At 47.3% G+C, this 15,646-nt stretch overlaps 1 protein-coding gene across 1 annotated transcript in view; it reads right to left on the bottom strand.

Annotated features, from left to right (window-relative positions):
• Positions 1–4,999: 4,999 nt before the first annotated feature.
• Positions 5,000–15,646, bottom strand: part of FBXW8 (F-box and WD repeat domain containing 8) — a 55,961-nt gene continuing 45,314 nt past the window's right edge. The window contains exons 9-12 of the mRNA XM_019470684.1: positions 13,469–13,596; positions 9,349–9,522; positions 7,519–7,635; positions 5,000–6,723 (exon numbers count right to left, since the gene is read on the bottom strand). Coding sequence (XP_019326229.1) covers positions 6,579–6,723; positions 7,519–7,635; positions 9,349–9,522; positions 13,469–13,596 — 564 coding nt within the window. The 3' untranslated portion in view covers positions 5,000–6,578. The remainder of the gene's footprint in view (positions 6,724–7,518; positions 7,636–9,348; positions 9,523–13,468; positions 13,597–15,646) is intronic.

Genomic DNA, 15,646 nt, shown 5'->3' with positions numbered 1-15,646 from the left:
GGGGGGCTGGGGAGTTCTGCACTGTCCAGGCATCCCTGTGCTGAGGCCATAGATAAGGACTCGCCCTCGCAGGCTTTTGCAGATTTGCCCCTCCGAAAAACCCTGTCCTGCCCATTGGTGCGGGGTGTGCAGCCAAGACGAGGCCCCTGCTCTCCGTTCACAGCTGCTGGACCAGAGCCCCTGCACCAGAGCTGCTCTTCAGAGCCAGCAGCTGGAGAGCAGCCACGCTAACTCAGCGAAGGACAGCCCTTCACTGCAATGCAGTCCTGTCCTGGAGAGACCTGTGCTGTTCGGCGGCACCGAGGACATGCTGGGGCTGACCCGGCTTCGGAGGGAGCCGCAGGGATGGAGCCGATCCCATCTCGCAGCTCCACGCGTGGGGATGCCACCGCATCGAGGCTGGACGTGCCGCAAAGCCGTGGGACAGCGCTGCCACCACCCGTGGCGTCGGTTGAGCCGTTGTGGCGCTGGCATGTGATGCTCGACCTGGGCTGGGTGGCGAGAGCCAGGGTTGGTGCTGGCACTGCGGGCAGGGCTGAGCACGCTGGCACGTGATGCTCGACCTGGGTCGGGTGGCGAGAGCCAGGGTTGGTGCCGGCGCTGTGGGCAGGGCTGAGCGCCAGGGCTGGGGAGGGGATGGTGGCGATGGAGCTCCCAGCTCTTCCAGTGCAGCCTTTCAGAACCTGAGGGTCTCCCGGTGCTGCCCGATGGCAGCCACAGCCTTGTCTGCATTGGCAGAGCTCTGGGACTCTTCAGTCCTGTTCTCCTCTTGCTCCTCTGGACACCTCCATCACCTGGGCTCATCCCCGGCTGCACTGCATCGGCACCATCCGGTGCAGAGGGTCAGAGCCTGACCTCCCGGCTGAGCCTGAACCTCCTCCCGAACCTCCTCCTCCTCCTCCCTGTGCCAGACCCTCAGTGCTCCCTTCCCTCCCCACGCACACAAGAGCACAACTCCCAGCTTCTCCCCAAATCCCCAGGTTTCAGGAGCAGACACAGGCTCCTTTCCCCGTCTTCTCACAGGAATTACCGTACAGATGCTGCAGAACCGTCCTGCTCCCCAGACCAGCTGCAGCCTCCACGCTGCCGGCCTCACCCTGCTCCCGGCAGCAGTCGTCTGTGTCTGAAAGGCCCTTTTCCACCCATGAATCACCCAGCGGGGCTGCCCCTCCCGAGCAAAGCCCTTGCTGCTGCTGCTGCTGCAGCGGGTTGACCTAAAATCATGGTCCCACTCCTCCTCCATACTGTGGTTTTTCTTGGAGGAGACATCAGTGCTTCTTGCAGCCAGCAAGGGCTGGATACGTCATGCGATGCGGGGAAATAGAGGGCAGGAGGACTGAAGAGTAGCGATAAGAAGGTAATTATTATCCCTTGAGCTAATTAGCTGTCCTCCAGCTATTTTGTTAGGTGGCGAGGAAAGCATGGGAGCAGGGGCTGCGGGGAAGCAGAGGCAGGACCTAAAGCAAACTGGCTGCAGCATGTTTTGCCTTCGCTTGTGTTTGTCTTCTCTGCGGGAAATGGGATGAAGTCGAGAGCGGGAGGGAGGGTTGCACGGAGCAGATGAAAGGGAGAGTGGAACGGGAGGGACCGGGGAAGATAAGCCCGATCCTCACCCCAGCGAAGGGCCGATGATAAAGGCCAGGAGCCCCAAGGCTGCGTACAGCCCTGCCCGCAGCAACGGTTCCTCCAGGTGGGCAGGAGCATCGCTCCCACGGCCAGCGGAAAGCCAGGGCTGTGTAACGCAATGTTGACGTTACGCACAGCAAAACCCAACAAGACGGAGGATAATAATTCTGTAAAAGGCAGAAAAAACTGGCAGAGCACTGGGAAATTTGGCAAGGGTAACATTTCTGTCGCAGGCCACAACAAAATCCTGCAAAGCCCAGAGCGTTCGATGAAGGAGAATAGTTCTGTTACGGGGCACGGTGAGAGCTGCCAAGATGCTGAGACCTGTGATGTGGCACAAAGCTCCGCTGCAGATCCCAGCGGTGGTCAGCAGAGGGTAACTGGAAAATCAGAGCAGCTTCGCTGCGTGCTGGAAAACTCAGGGGAGGCTGACGAAGGCTGAGCAGCTTATCGGAGAGAGCAGTGACTCGTGGTTCTGGAAGAGCGGGACCGAGCGACCTGCACCACTGCAGGGCAGGTGCCCCAAGCAGGTTTGGGGTTTTTTTTAGCACAGAGGGAACAGATAGTTTGATCCAGCTCCCCACCACTGACACCCATCTCACCATCCCCACCCATCTCTCAGCCACAGCAGAGCTTGGGAAAGGCAGGAGAGACTGAAACACAGGGAACACCTGCCTGGGAAGGACGGGAGGCGCAGGAGAGCCGCACAGGAGCATGCAGCGATGGAGCCGTCGCAGCCGGTATTTGTAAGCTAAATTTTGAGGAGCTCCCCCTTCCTTCAAATGGCACCCTCCGATGCAGAGGGGACACAGGAACTCTCCCACCACCGAAGGCAGCAGCTGCCTTCCATGAAGATGGCCAGAGACTGAAGTTCCACGTCTCTGGCCAGAAATCTGCCACTGGCACAAATACTGCTCTGGAACAGGCGCTTTCCCCACTAGTTTCTACTGCTTAATCCTTTGGCTCTTAGGAGGTCTCCAACCATTGCTGCCTCATCTTCCTCTTCAGCAGCAGGGAACAGTCTCAGAGGTACGAGCGACTGGTAGGGGCTGGGAGGACGCCAGCGCTGGCCAAAATGTAGCTGAAGGTTTTAGGACCATCCACGGAAGGGGGAAATGAGCGGCCAAATGCCACTGAAAGAAAAAAGGGGGCAAAGAGGGCATAAAGAAGTATTTTTTGCACCTCCATGGCTCATCGATACCACATGCTCACCCCTCCCTGACAGCAACCAGGACAGGGAATGACAGAGGAACCTTCCCCTCTGGGCAGGGGCACGGAAGCAGAGGCTGAGAGCAGGAAAGGCCGCAGGGTGGGAGGGGAAGGCGCTGCTCTGCGGAGCCGAGCTACAGGGAAGGGGAGAGGAGTCAGAGACCCCCATAGTCTCTCTCTGCACAAGGAGCACACGCTGTTCCTCCTCCCACCACTCCTCAGCATCGAGAGAGGGATGGCAGACCACAAAATGCTGGAATCGTACTCCCCCCACTGCCAAAAGGACACAAAACAGAAGCAAAAGGCACTTTCTCGGGGCCTTTGCTGGTGGCTTGGACCCAAAATACGTGGAGGGACAGCTGGGGGTTTTCCAGCATGGCACTACAGCTGAGTGTGTCCTACCACATCCTTTGCATCAAGACTGTTTTACTACGCACCACCCATCGCTTTTCACTGAAGTCAGAGCTCCGGAGCCTGGTAGCAGCTGGAGGCTGCGATGCAGAGACAGCCTCCCCCTCTGCTCACATCCTCTCTTTGGAGAACAGTAGGGAAGAAACTTATGTCCAGGGATCCTTCTCACGAAGACAATGGACACCTCTTTTTTTGCTAAGGATCACCGTCATCAACAACACAAACCAGAAGTCGTTCTTGAGGCTCTTCACCCTGAAATACTTCCTCCTTCGATGCCTTCTGATTCTTTAGCTGACCCCAACTACCCAGCCCATCTGATGGTCACCAGCCTGGCACGTCGCACTACGCTCTCACACAGCGTGAGCCTTCAGTCTAACCTCTGCCTGGCCAATCCACAACACTGGTCCAACGTGTCCCGACTGCGGCTCCTCAACTAGAACCCCTGCCACCAGCCCTGGGCACCACCCAACACAGAAGAGACGCCCCCTTCTTGAGCCATAACCTTTGCCTGTGGGATACACAGGGGTCTGCTGAGACAAGAGTCCACCTTTGCCCCTACCTACCACAAACCGGTAGCACTAACAAGTCCCAGGGAGGCCCAAGATGGGAAATCCAAAGGTGGCATCTATCTCCAGTAAAGATTGGATGGTGACTCCATTCTTGCTCTTGAAGTTATCAGGGAAGAGGCTCCATTTAAATGTCACCTAACCCTGGCAAAGATGGAAACAGTCACGATCGCATTTGCTACGCTCCAGCACCCACTTCAGCACAGTATTAATGACTACCCAGTGAAGTAGGACAACATCCCTTTTCAGAAACAAAAATTAAACTCCCAACATGGATACTCTCCAACAGCCTAAGTGCCCTCATTTGCATTATGAATGCTAGTTAAATACATACACAGTCTTCTCCTGTGGTACAACCTTCCTAAATGAATTCCAGTGATAGGAAAAACAGACCAAAAGGACCACCCTCCAATCCACCCAGAGGAGCTGCATCCAGACCGTGAGCCAACGAAATGGCGGCTGTGGGGACAGAGAATTTCGTTCTCCACTGGAGGTAATACAAGCCTTCTAGTATCTGGATGGGCTGATGCTTGGTCCTCAATGAATTGATGACTTGTAGGTCTTCTCTGCATAAGAAAGCAAACACCTCTACAAATGCAGGTGCCGCAAAGCATCCATTTTCTAGCAGCTGGGTGATTACCACAGTGAAGGAGCAATACGGGAGCAGCCTTGGCGCAGGCAGTGCAGAAGGAGAGGGGAAGCGTGGAGGTGGACTGCAGGAAAAGGGCTTGACACACGCGGGCACAAGACAAACTTATCTGCTGCTTGCAGCAGGGAGATGAAGAAAGAACAAAGCTGTCCTGAGATAATGAGGCAAGATAAGGACAGTCAAAGTCAGAACAAGCCAAGGGTGTACTAAGTGAGAAGGGGCAGCAGGTCATGCCACAGAGGGGAAGAAAACAATGACAGCAGCAGCTCTCTCTTGTTCAGCCACATCAGAAGACACAGGGCTGGAGCAACCCACAAAATCATTTGTGCTACAGAAACTATTATTTATTTGACAGGTTTCAGCTGAGCTATTGTCCGAACTACATATCCGTGACACTTCTTGCTTTTCCAGGAATGAAGGAAGGGAGCTGGCTTCCCAGAAGGGCAGAGGAAGGAGAAGAAAAGAAAAGAAAAGAAAAGAAAAGAAAAGAAAAAAGACCAAGGCTTTATGAAAGAAAATTTATTGGTCAGACAGAATGACTTTGCCCCTTGCACTTCTTCTATCAGTCCATCACGAGGAAAAAAGCTAACTGTTAAAAACCAAACACATATGTGCAAGTTGGCCTAGGGGTCATGGAAAACCACCCCAAGACAATGAAGAGCTGTGAAATACGTCTGTCTCCAGGCAGGAGGAGGGTAGCACGAAGCTCTCCAGGGGCTGCCTCAGTGACTGGTTAAGGGTTGAGGTGACAGTCCAGCCAGCCCCTCTCCTGCAGGTTCCGGCACATTTCCTGCACCCCTCCCCAGCACTGTACTTTTAAATTGATTCCATTAAGCCAGCAAAAAGGTGTTAAGTTAAAACTTAACCTCAATTTAAACTTAATTTACATGGCTTTGGCTTGCACCAGTAAGTTTACAAGGGCAAGTCACAACCATAAAACAGTTTTAAAACAGTAAAACATACCCATGCAGGACTCTTGTTCACCAAACTGGTTCTACCTATGTCAGTGCAACTTGGGTTTAAGATAAAGCCTTACGCCTCATTTTCACCTGAGGTACCACACCTTACCCTTCAGCCCGGATGCTTCTCCACAGCGTTAGCGCTAATTACCCATGCAGAGGGACTGCGGCCAGTTCACCCCTTCTGTTTCATTACACCAACATGATCAATTCCCAGCTCGGAAGCGAGGACAGTGTCGGAAACCCAAGTCCCAGCCACCTCGGGGAAAACCTGCAGGTGCTGTGGAAGGGCAGGATCCAGCAAAGAACACACCTGACAACTAACCTGAGACATGACAGCCTTTTGTTCCGGTGCATAGGGGTTAGTTCACCCTAAAAGACTTATGAACACAAAACCCACAAACACATGTACATATACAATTAGAAAACATTTAATCCAGAATTTTAGAGACTTAAAAAAATAATTTATTTTAAAATAATTTTGATGCGTGTGGCCTGCTGAGTTTCCAAGCATCCAGCCTGGCCAAGGCCAACCTTCCCCTCCCTCTCTCCATCATACTCCCCTCTCCCAACCACCGTAACCTTTTGTGCATGGTCCTGTTCCTAGACACATTCCGATGCACTCCAAAGAAAAGAAGAATGAGCAGCTCATTACAAGGAAAGACATTTCAAACATGTGGCTCAGCAAGATGCTTTTTCCAAGTCCCTGGTGGTTTTTTTCCCCTCTCAGGATAAGCATAAACTCCTCAACGTGCTCCCAGCCTCCCACCACTTCAGCAGTTTGCCGCTCGGGGCTCTCGCTTCCTGACCATGTCCTCTGCCAAGATGGGATCAGCGGCGTTCTTCCCACAAGCAGCAGGAAGGAACATTTTTGTTTACACTGAAGTGTACTGCTCCCCTTCACTCTTCGGTCTCTCCGTTCCACCACAGTGGACCTTTGAACATTTGCGCAGCAACATATTTTAGTGATACACTCGAGGGCAGCCATACACTCTGTTCCGGTTCATATCCCCAGGTTTTCGGCAAATGCTCAGCCCATTTGATGCGCCTGCAGCCAAGGCCGTCTTTTTGGCGCTTGTCCCATGTGGAGTTCCTTTTTGCCTTTGGCCATGTATTTGGCAGAGGGCAGGGCCACAGATGCCAAGTAAAGTGAGTTACCTAAATGTTATCGTAGGGAACTGCAAGGCCAATGTTGTAGTTGTAACCAGTCACTTCATCGTAGGAAGAGCGGCAAATAGGAAGGACGCTTTCTACAGCCAGCTGGTCCACTGAGAACTCGTAAGCATAAATGATTCCTCGATGCCTGTACAAAACATGACCAGGACACACCACTTTACCTTATTTATATATTTCAACAGGGGAAAACGAAGTTAGAGATTGCCATAAAGGATCAAAATTCGATGCTTCAGAAGCTGAATATAAAACCCCATCCCTTCTGCACTAAGGTTGTCTGTGCAGTTTTAACAGAGAAAACTCCCTCCTGCCTCCTTCCAGGGACCCCACCAAGCCCTGGAAATGAACGGTGAATCATTCACTTTAGCACTGCAGAGACATGACTGTCATCTGCTGAAACACTTCTAATCTGTTCAGGAAGGGGGAAGATAAGTACATTGTAGTTTGATAGTTCAATTAGTCATGCTAACAGCCATCTGAGATGCAAATACCAAAACCTGGAGTTTAAATACCAGTAGTTTTCCTTTAGGAGAAGATATCATTACTAATATTTAGAGCAAGGAAAGGGCTGCATTCCCTGTCCGGCTTCGGTGGCCTTTACATTCCCCTGCTGAAAAAGAAATGTGGGGTTTTTTTGTGCTCAGAAGTAAATAAAGAGCCAATTCTCGAGGGTTTTAAAAGCCTTATCTTTAAACTTTTTTAGTTTTATTTTTTAGATGCTATACCTTCTCTATTACTGCTCTAGATCATGACTCAGGTGCTTATTTTGCCTTTAAACTTTTTCAGTTTTATTTTTTAGATGCTATACCTTCTCTATTACTGCTCTAGATCATGACTCAGGTGCTTAGTGTGCCATTTTAGAATATATAATAAAGCAGATCTTCGCAGTGCCAAAAATCCTACCCTTCAGAGCTGGCTTACTCACTTGCGGTGCGCAGTAAGGTCATCGTCCGTGATGCTGGCGCCTCGGGGAGTTTTCTCATCAGGGATGTTTGCAGTGATGAGGCTATGAGAATTAAACCATACGTGGCGGACTGGATGCCTGAAAAATAACCCACAGCACTGGGTGAGATGCCACCTGCGTTAGACTCCTAAAATCCAAGTGCAGTAAAGAAATCGCTCTGGATTAAACAAGAATTCATTTACATCAGCGCCCTCTGAGCCCCAGAGGCTGGGAATCTGCACCTTTGGCTCTTCTCCTCCTGTCTGGAGCAGATAAACACAGCTTTTATCCCCATCTAGTGGGCTGTTACCAGAACACACGTGGAGGCCAGAAAATATTTTAGACACTTGGCAGCACACAGGCTGCAAGGGATCCGGGCTGCCTGCTTGCTTTGCTGCTTTAAGAACTGCAGCGGCACGCTCCTGGGAAGAGCAGGATGCTTCCCAAAATGAAGGATGGGGACACCCAGGACCCCAACACCCGCAAGCACTGAGCTATGGCTGATTTAGAAATGCACTATATGGCACAAGCTAAGAGGTCTGGTCTTCATTCCCTTTCATCTCACTGATGAATAAACTAACCCTGAACCATTGTAACAGCATTTACTGTTCAAGTAGGAGTAACTTATGTTCTCAGATTAAGATGGCTCATCGCCACGACCCTAATGTGTCTCCTGTCATCTCCCTTAGCTTCTGCCCTTGCTTTCCATTCATGACACCGGGCTGTAGGCATGGATAACACCACACACAACTTCTTATCTACGAAGGCCTTTTTGATTGAAGTGATCCCTTCTGATTCCTATATAGATTAAACAATATTTTAAATGTTTAATCTAATGGTTTCACTTTTAGTACACTCCCAAAGCTCAGATCTGCACTGCCTGCCCTCCTTGGCATGCTCATTAGTGCTGCTCCAGGAGACAATCAATGCAATATTGTCGTTAATGCATCAGCCACATCACAATGGGCTTTGTAATTCACAGGGTCAAAAGAGAAGGAGATACCTGCTATTAATCAATGACAACTCCAACTTGAACTTCTCTGACTGTAAATACCTCATCTAGCTCCTCTTTGGGGAAGATGCATTAAAAAAAAAAAAAAAAAAGAGAGATCAGGATTTATCTGTTCATTTTAATAAGGGTATCACTCAGACTTACAAGGGGCTAAATCCTTGAGGTCTTCATTCAGACAAAGCTAACTCCCTGGGAATTGTGCCTTGATCAGGAAATCATAATTTGGCTGCCGCAACTAACAGTCTTCTGTCAAGTCCAGGATATTGATCTCTGCTTGTGCTTTCAGTACTGTACTTCTTGTGCTTTCAGCACAAACTGGTATTTTAATATTTAAATGAGTTTAAATACCAGCCTGGCTTTGATCGTTACCGCTAAGGGAATGCATGAATGAGGTGAACAGAAACACAGGTATTGTGTAAGGATACAGCTGATAGAGACAGCCAGAACCAGTCACTCTGAAGACAACAGCTAGGAGTCCAGCATTTTAAATCCAAGGTTCAATAAAGTAAATACTGGTTGGGGATGGGGCAGGGAGAAGACTGGAGCACTGACTGAAGCACTCTTAACTAATGAGTAAAAAAAGCCTATGACTGCTGAAGGGCACACACAGAAACACGCACAAGACTCCAAGTGAGGAAGCAATCTGTTCCCGAATCACATGAAAACTAAACAGAACTCTCAGAAGCTTTAGACATGGGCATGTTATCATTTTGGTCCTGGATCATCCCATTTGCACATTCCTTCTGTCAGCCAGATCCGATGATCACCCTTGCAATAGGACCCCATGCAGACAAAATTACCTGGCATGCATTTCCCAGAGTTTGGTGCCCATCCGTTGGTCCCACACACAGACCAAGCCCTCTTCTCCTCCACTGACTATCTTCCAGTCATCCATCTGGACCGCAGACACCCCTAACTGGTGGGCATAGAGGGAGCACAAAGATTCGCTTTTGCGGAGATCGAATACCCTGACCCTAAACGAAAGCAAACAAAGAACAGAGATAAAAACAGCTGTGGATCTGCAGCCTGTGGGTTCTGACAGCACAAGTACTTTTGGGGTTATGAAAATATGTCCAGGACAGCCGTAGTCCCACGGCCACTACAGGGCCAGAAATCCAATACGGCTGACACTTTTCACCACTGAATTTTCACTCTGACTTCTATTATCAAAGATTTTTTGAGGCAGGTTTCTCCCACCATACAGGACCTCCCTGTCTCTTTACAAGTCCTAGGTGATATAAAATGTAAGTGAAATTTGGAGAAAGCTCCTCTATCTGTGCCTCCCAAAATGTCAGCAATGCCGTGAGGCATAAAGTACCGTGTTTTGGGCATACTGCTAACACATCCTACCCCTTGGTACCTAACCCACGTCCACTATGGCCGAGGGGTAATATTATTATGAGGATCAAGGAAAGGACTATTATTACAAAGATTTAGGAAGAGACTAAATGCGCGGCAATTCAAAAGACAAGTCAAGGTAATTATAGGTTTATACGCTTGAGTTAATCACCAATATTGAAACAAAGCTAGCCACAAGCACCCAGCAATCAGCAACTCTTCTGATTTCAAAAGCACAACTACTGACTGTGGGCAGCTTTTAGGTACATCTGCTTTTCAGAAATTATTGGTCACTCAGACAAGGCATTTTGAAGAGAAACGTATCAAAGAGTCAGCTAGAAGCAGAACTGTATAAAAAGACTTTAGGATTTCAACCACTGCAACAAGTCCACAAAACCAGTTAAAGGTAATGGTGTTAAGTTTTAAACCCAGCACATATCACAGATGAGTATGGTTTTTGATCCTTATATGTCAGATTAAGAGATAAAAAGTACATAAGCGAATAAAAAAAAAAAAAAACCCGCAGCGAGCGAGAACAGAAGTAGAGGGTAAATACTGATCTCAGATTTGAAAAGAAACCAGAGAAAGTTCTTCCCAGCTGATGGCCATCAAGAATGAAACCATCAGGTACACATTAATTCCAGAAAAGGCCAAAACACACTTGTTCCAACACATTAACCGTACTTTATTCCATACTCCTGCTAGGATCCTAATGGTGTTGCAAGTCTTTCCTTTTCCCTTCTCAAATGGGGACTGCATCATACGATTTTACAAATAACACATTTCAGCAACTGAAATAAAAGGCAAGAGAACAGTCCAAAACTCCAGCAGAGCAACATCCATCTGACATGCAGACAAACACGCTGGAACAGAGCGAGGAACACGCTTTGTGTGGCTCTGCAGGCACCCTTAGGAAAACCCCATCACAACAGCTGCTGATGGCGAAAAGGACTTCTTGCTTTCTCCAACTCCAGCAGAGAGAAGCTTTGGCTACATATTAGAGCTATGCTTTGCGTAAGGATGGGGTATTTTGAAAGTGTTCACACCCAGCGCTCTCCTTGTCTTACTGCATGTGTTCCGCATGGCAATCAAAGCTTCTTCTGTTTGGTAAGCACAGTTGGAAACGAAGATCTGATTGTGTCCTGGTTATTTCATTAGCAAGGGCCCAGGTTTCAGGCAGGTGTCCATTCTGGCACACCCTTGGAAGAATTAGAGGCACACTTGAGGTGTTTAGAGCTATGCTTTGCGTAAGGATGGGGTATTTTGAAAGTGTTCACACCCAGCGCTCTCCTTGTCTTACTGCATGTGTTCCGCATGGCAATCAAAGCTTCTTCTGTTTGGTAAGCACAGTTGGAAACGAAGATCTGATTGTGTCCTGGTTATTTCATTAGCAAGGGCCCAGGTTTCAGGCAGGTGTCCTTCTGGCACAACCCTTGGAAGAATTAGAGGCACACTTGAGGTGTTTAGATGTGCTTTAAAAAAAAAAAAAAAAAAAAGAAAAACCTTTTTTTTTTTTAGAGGGCCCATTGGGGGGTTTTAATTTTTTTTAAAAAAAAAAAAAAAAAAAGGAAAAGCATTTTGCAAATCCAATGTGATGCTCTAATGCAGAGCTGGCATGGCCCTCCACCTCCTGCCTCAACAGCTGGGCTCAGTGGGAGCACATCAGATTCATCCGAGTTCAACGGAGCTCTAAGGAAGGTGTTCCCGTGACAAGGCTTTGACTCTCCTGTTAGACTCTCTTAGAAGTAAGCTCACTTGCCTTTGGGAGAGCATGGAATGCATGCTTTGATCCACACTTTTCAGCAATGGTATACACTGGACTTGCCATGTATTTGCTTTCCCGATGCTATTCGCCATCTTAGGTTCCACCAAGAAAAAGGCTGCTGGTGTGCAGTGCATCAGCACACGCTCCCTGTTATCAGATCTCTTGCCAGTGTGAGGCGCAGCTAAGTAATCAAATACATCAGCAATGCTTCCGGAGTACTTCTTGATGGAACGAGATTTCATAGGCCCTACCAAAAACATTTCACTTCAACAGGGTGGTCTGTGTTGCTTTTCAAAATCATGGCTCTGAATACAAGCATAGCATATACTAGTAAAATTGTGAAAGTGCTGTATTTAATTCCAGCGATACATTTCCCCACTGGCCATCAGCAGTTTGAACTCACATGGCAAGGTCCCTATTTACTACACTTGTTCTGTAACGGGGCTATGGAGGTTCAAGCCACATCCCACCTGTGGATGCCCAGCACCTATTAATACCCTTCACGCAGCACCACATGAGGAACTGACCTCTGAGATACACACGGTCTCGTCTCCTGGATGCCAAACTTACTTGCTGAACTATTGATTCTTAACTTCCTGCTATTTTAGCGATGGCCAACCCCTGAACTCAGTCAGTGCTTGAGCTGAAAAACTGAAAAGCTTTCTGGAGGGGAAATGGCACAGACATTTATGCTAGTATAAAGGGAGTAAATTTCAAATCTCACTTAAGGGACATCAACTTTATCTACTCTCCCGTCATCACACAAGAGATCAAAATTGGAGGTAGTTTTACTGGGGTGCTTTGGAAAATCAATTATCTGCTTTTAGAGGAAAAAAACTCCCAAGGATTCAATTACACGTGTCAAACTTCAGATATTTCCTTTATCCTCTTTGCTGAGAAAGTGTGAGGTTTGCTTGCACTGCCTATTCACTGAGAAGGAAAAAAAAAAGCTGTTTGACAAAATAATCATTTTTGCAAGCTGCTACACTGGCGGGACAGAGGTCTGGGATTTGGCAACGGGAAGTATCCGCCTTACAATCTGATACCCACCACCACACCAGACCACCACCTGCAGCCTGATGCCCAGTGCAGAAAGGAGGAGGGAAGGAACAGGGAGCCATTAGAGACTGGCTCCTCGCCATCCCACATCTCCTTTGGTGCACTGGATCAGACCCCACAAATAACTAGCCAAAAAAAGAAAATCTAAAAATTGGACCCTTCTTTTTAAGCACTTTAATCCTTTCGCACTGACTGTTCCCAGCGCGTCCATTCCTGGCACCAGATATTGTGCTGGGAATATCCTACTCCCCAAGCCAAGGAGTTAAAGAGAAAGCTGCTAATCAGCTAAATAGAAGCTGGAATCTGTTCATATGAAAGTCTCTCTTTTTTTTGTCACCTGAGGGACATCACAGTGTTCCGAAATACACTCTTGACATCATTTGGCAGACGGACCCATGTCATCCTACATGATTCATCCCTTAGGTTATTTTTTTAATATCAGAAAGTGAGCTTTTAAATGCCAAACTAATTTTGCGGGTGGTGGTGGGGAAGTGGAAGATATTCCAAGTGGTCTCGCTGGGCTGTACACCAACTGCGTCCACCAAATGGCTTAAAAAGAAAGTCTTCCCATGGAGCTTTCCGAAACAAAGCAAACTGGCAGCCACATCCAACTATTACCTAATATTTTGTTCCTGAAGTTCATGCAGGCTGCATTTGAAGCATTAGAGGAGAAACAAATTCTAGCAGGTCCAGCTGTAGGACAGCAGGACAGGAAGTAAGCTAATTTGAGATGGGTTACAGCTCTCGGTAGTACCTACCTTCTGTCTTTATTGCCTGTAACAACCATGTTTGGAGGACTGCTCTGGAGGTTAACACATGTAAAGTCACCTGTCGAGTTGCCCATCTTCTTCAGACACTGACTTGTTTCCAGATTGTAAAGAAGAATCTGGCAGAAAGAGAACAAACACTGGCTAAACGTAGCATGAGCACAGCAACTACCTTTTGCTGCAGCGTAAAGCAGAGCAGAGTTATTGCCATCAGAGATGGTCTGCAGGACTCATTTCTCAATATGCTAATACATAACCAAGATACAGATCTATCCCTATTAAGAAGGGCAACAACACTCTCAGAAATAAGGAAATCAAGTTTCACAATGGAATGCATCAAGAAGCAGGGATGCAAGGCTCTTGCCAACCAGTATCAGACAGGTATAGCTCTCAGGCAGGCAAAGCAAGCCACAGATTTTCTCCAGGTCAAATTTTTAAGGCTTACATGGAAAAGCAAGTAGTTTCTTCATCAATTTTAATATTTGAAGTCAGAGTAGTAAAAGTAAACAGAATCAACATTTAGAAGGTTTAGACAGATGGACTGTGCAAGAAAGATTCAATCAAATACAGCAAAAATTGAAGAGCAGAACGGAACACTGACTCAGCGCTGACAGGCCCTGCCGATAGCTTTTGTACAGATCATGAGGCAGGAACGGATTAAGAGAAATATTACATCTGAAGTGGCAGTTCACATGGGAAAGGAATAAAAAACAACTCTGATTTTAAGCAACATCCAAGATGATTCGACCAGAGACTGGAAGAGAGGTACGAGCTGTTTCCCGTCTGTTCACCCTCCTCTCCTTTGCGCAGCAATCAGTTTAATCACGTTCACCGTCTTTCCTGTGGGGCCAGATGAGATTTATCTATTTGGGCCTTTCAATTTAGGAGAGCAAGTATTTTTAGAAACAGAAGAATGTACTGGTCAAAGCCCAGTGGAGCTCAGCACAGTACCTGGTCTTCCATAACTTCATAAACATTATTAAATTTCATGGTGATGCTCCTCTAATTTAAAAGAAGCCTATGACCGTGAAGAGTAACAGTAGTTAAAACATCAGAAAAAACTTACGGCTTCCATGGCAACATCAGCACGGCTATGTCAACGTCACATCAATATTCTTAACTTCTACTTTTCTGATTATATCCACATGCAGCTTAATAAATATTACACTATCTGTACATATTATTTCAACATTTGCCAGAACAGCGAGAGCGATGCTGCCTGGCCTTTTACTTCCTATCTGTGCAATTTTAGTAAGCATCTGAAAGGTCGAATTAAGAGAGCAGGAGGGGATCATTTGGTGATGGATGCCTCTAGGCAACAAAAGTGAAGCTTTAAAAATCTCCAGGGATACTGCAAAGAAAGGCAGAGAATTTGCAGGTTTCCTCCACCTACCATTTCTCCCAACTACAGAGCAGGCATAGTTTTATTCAGACATATTATCAGCTCCCCATTAGAATCAACACATTCATACCCAACTTCCTCAGTTGCTTATAATATTTATAATCTCCCAAGTAGCTCCCTTTCCCAGCCTTGTCTTTGTGAAGCTATCTGCCTCAAATCGCAGCCTTTAGCATGTAATTTTTCATCCTTAAGACCCAAAAAACCCAAGCTCTGTAAAGCAAGGAAGACTACCTTTGCAGGGAGACTTAGGACATAAAAGTCGCTAAAAAATGAATTTAAACTTCCATACCTCCAAAAAAGTTGCTACAAAATGCATGAAAATGTTAGCCTTCTAAGGTAAAGACCAATTTACAGCCTGTTCTCACTTGCAGCACAGCTTCCAACAGCTCACTAACCAAACCCAGAGATAATGGCATTCTGGCAAAGGTACTTTGCACAGTTTTCAGTGCAAAGGAAATTAATATCTGCGCCTGGCAACCAAATTTCTCCTTGGAAAGTTTTGAACAAAAGACAAAGTCAAACTGCTGAATTCAACTTATGAACAATAAACGATCGGGTCAACAGCAACGTATTCCAGCTCCCAGTTGAGCCTCTGAACCAGCCCTTCCCAGCTGTACGTTAAAACTCTGGAGAGGAGAGGGCCAAATGCTGCTTTCTCAAAAGTCCCCTGGGGCTAACACTTAAAGCGAACATCCATAAACTATTAATTTATCTCAATGACCATAGCTCCCATCTATCCTATAAACATATGATACATACTTGAAAAT

Source organism: Aptenodytes forsteri, unplaced genomic scaffold, assembly GCF_000699145.1.
Source record: "Aptenodytes forsteri isolate BGI_AS27 unplaced genomic scaffold, ASM69914v1 Scaffold415, whole genome shotgun sequence".
NCBI lineage: Eukaryota > Metazoa > Chordata > Aves > Sphenisciformes > Spheniscidae > Aptenodytes > Aptenodytes forsteri.
The sequence above is the reverse complement of the archived record's forward strand: the minus strand, read 5'-3'. Positions and strand labels throughout refer to the sequence as shown.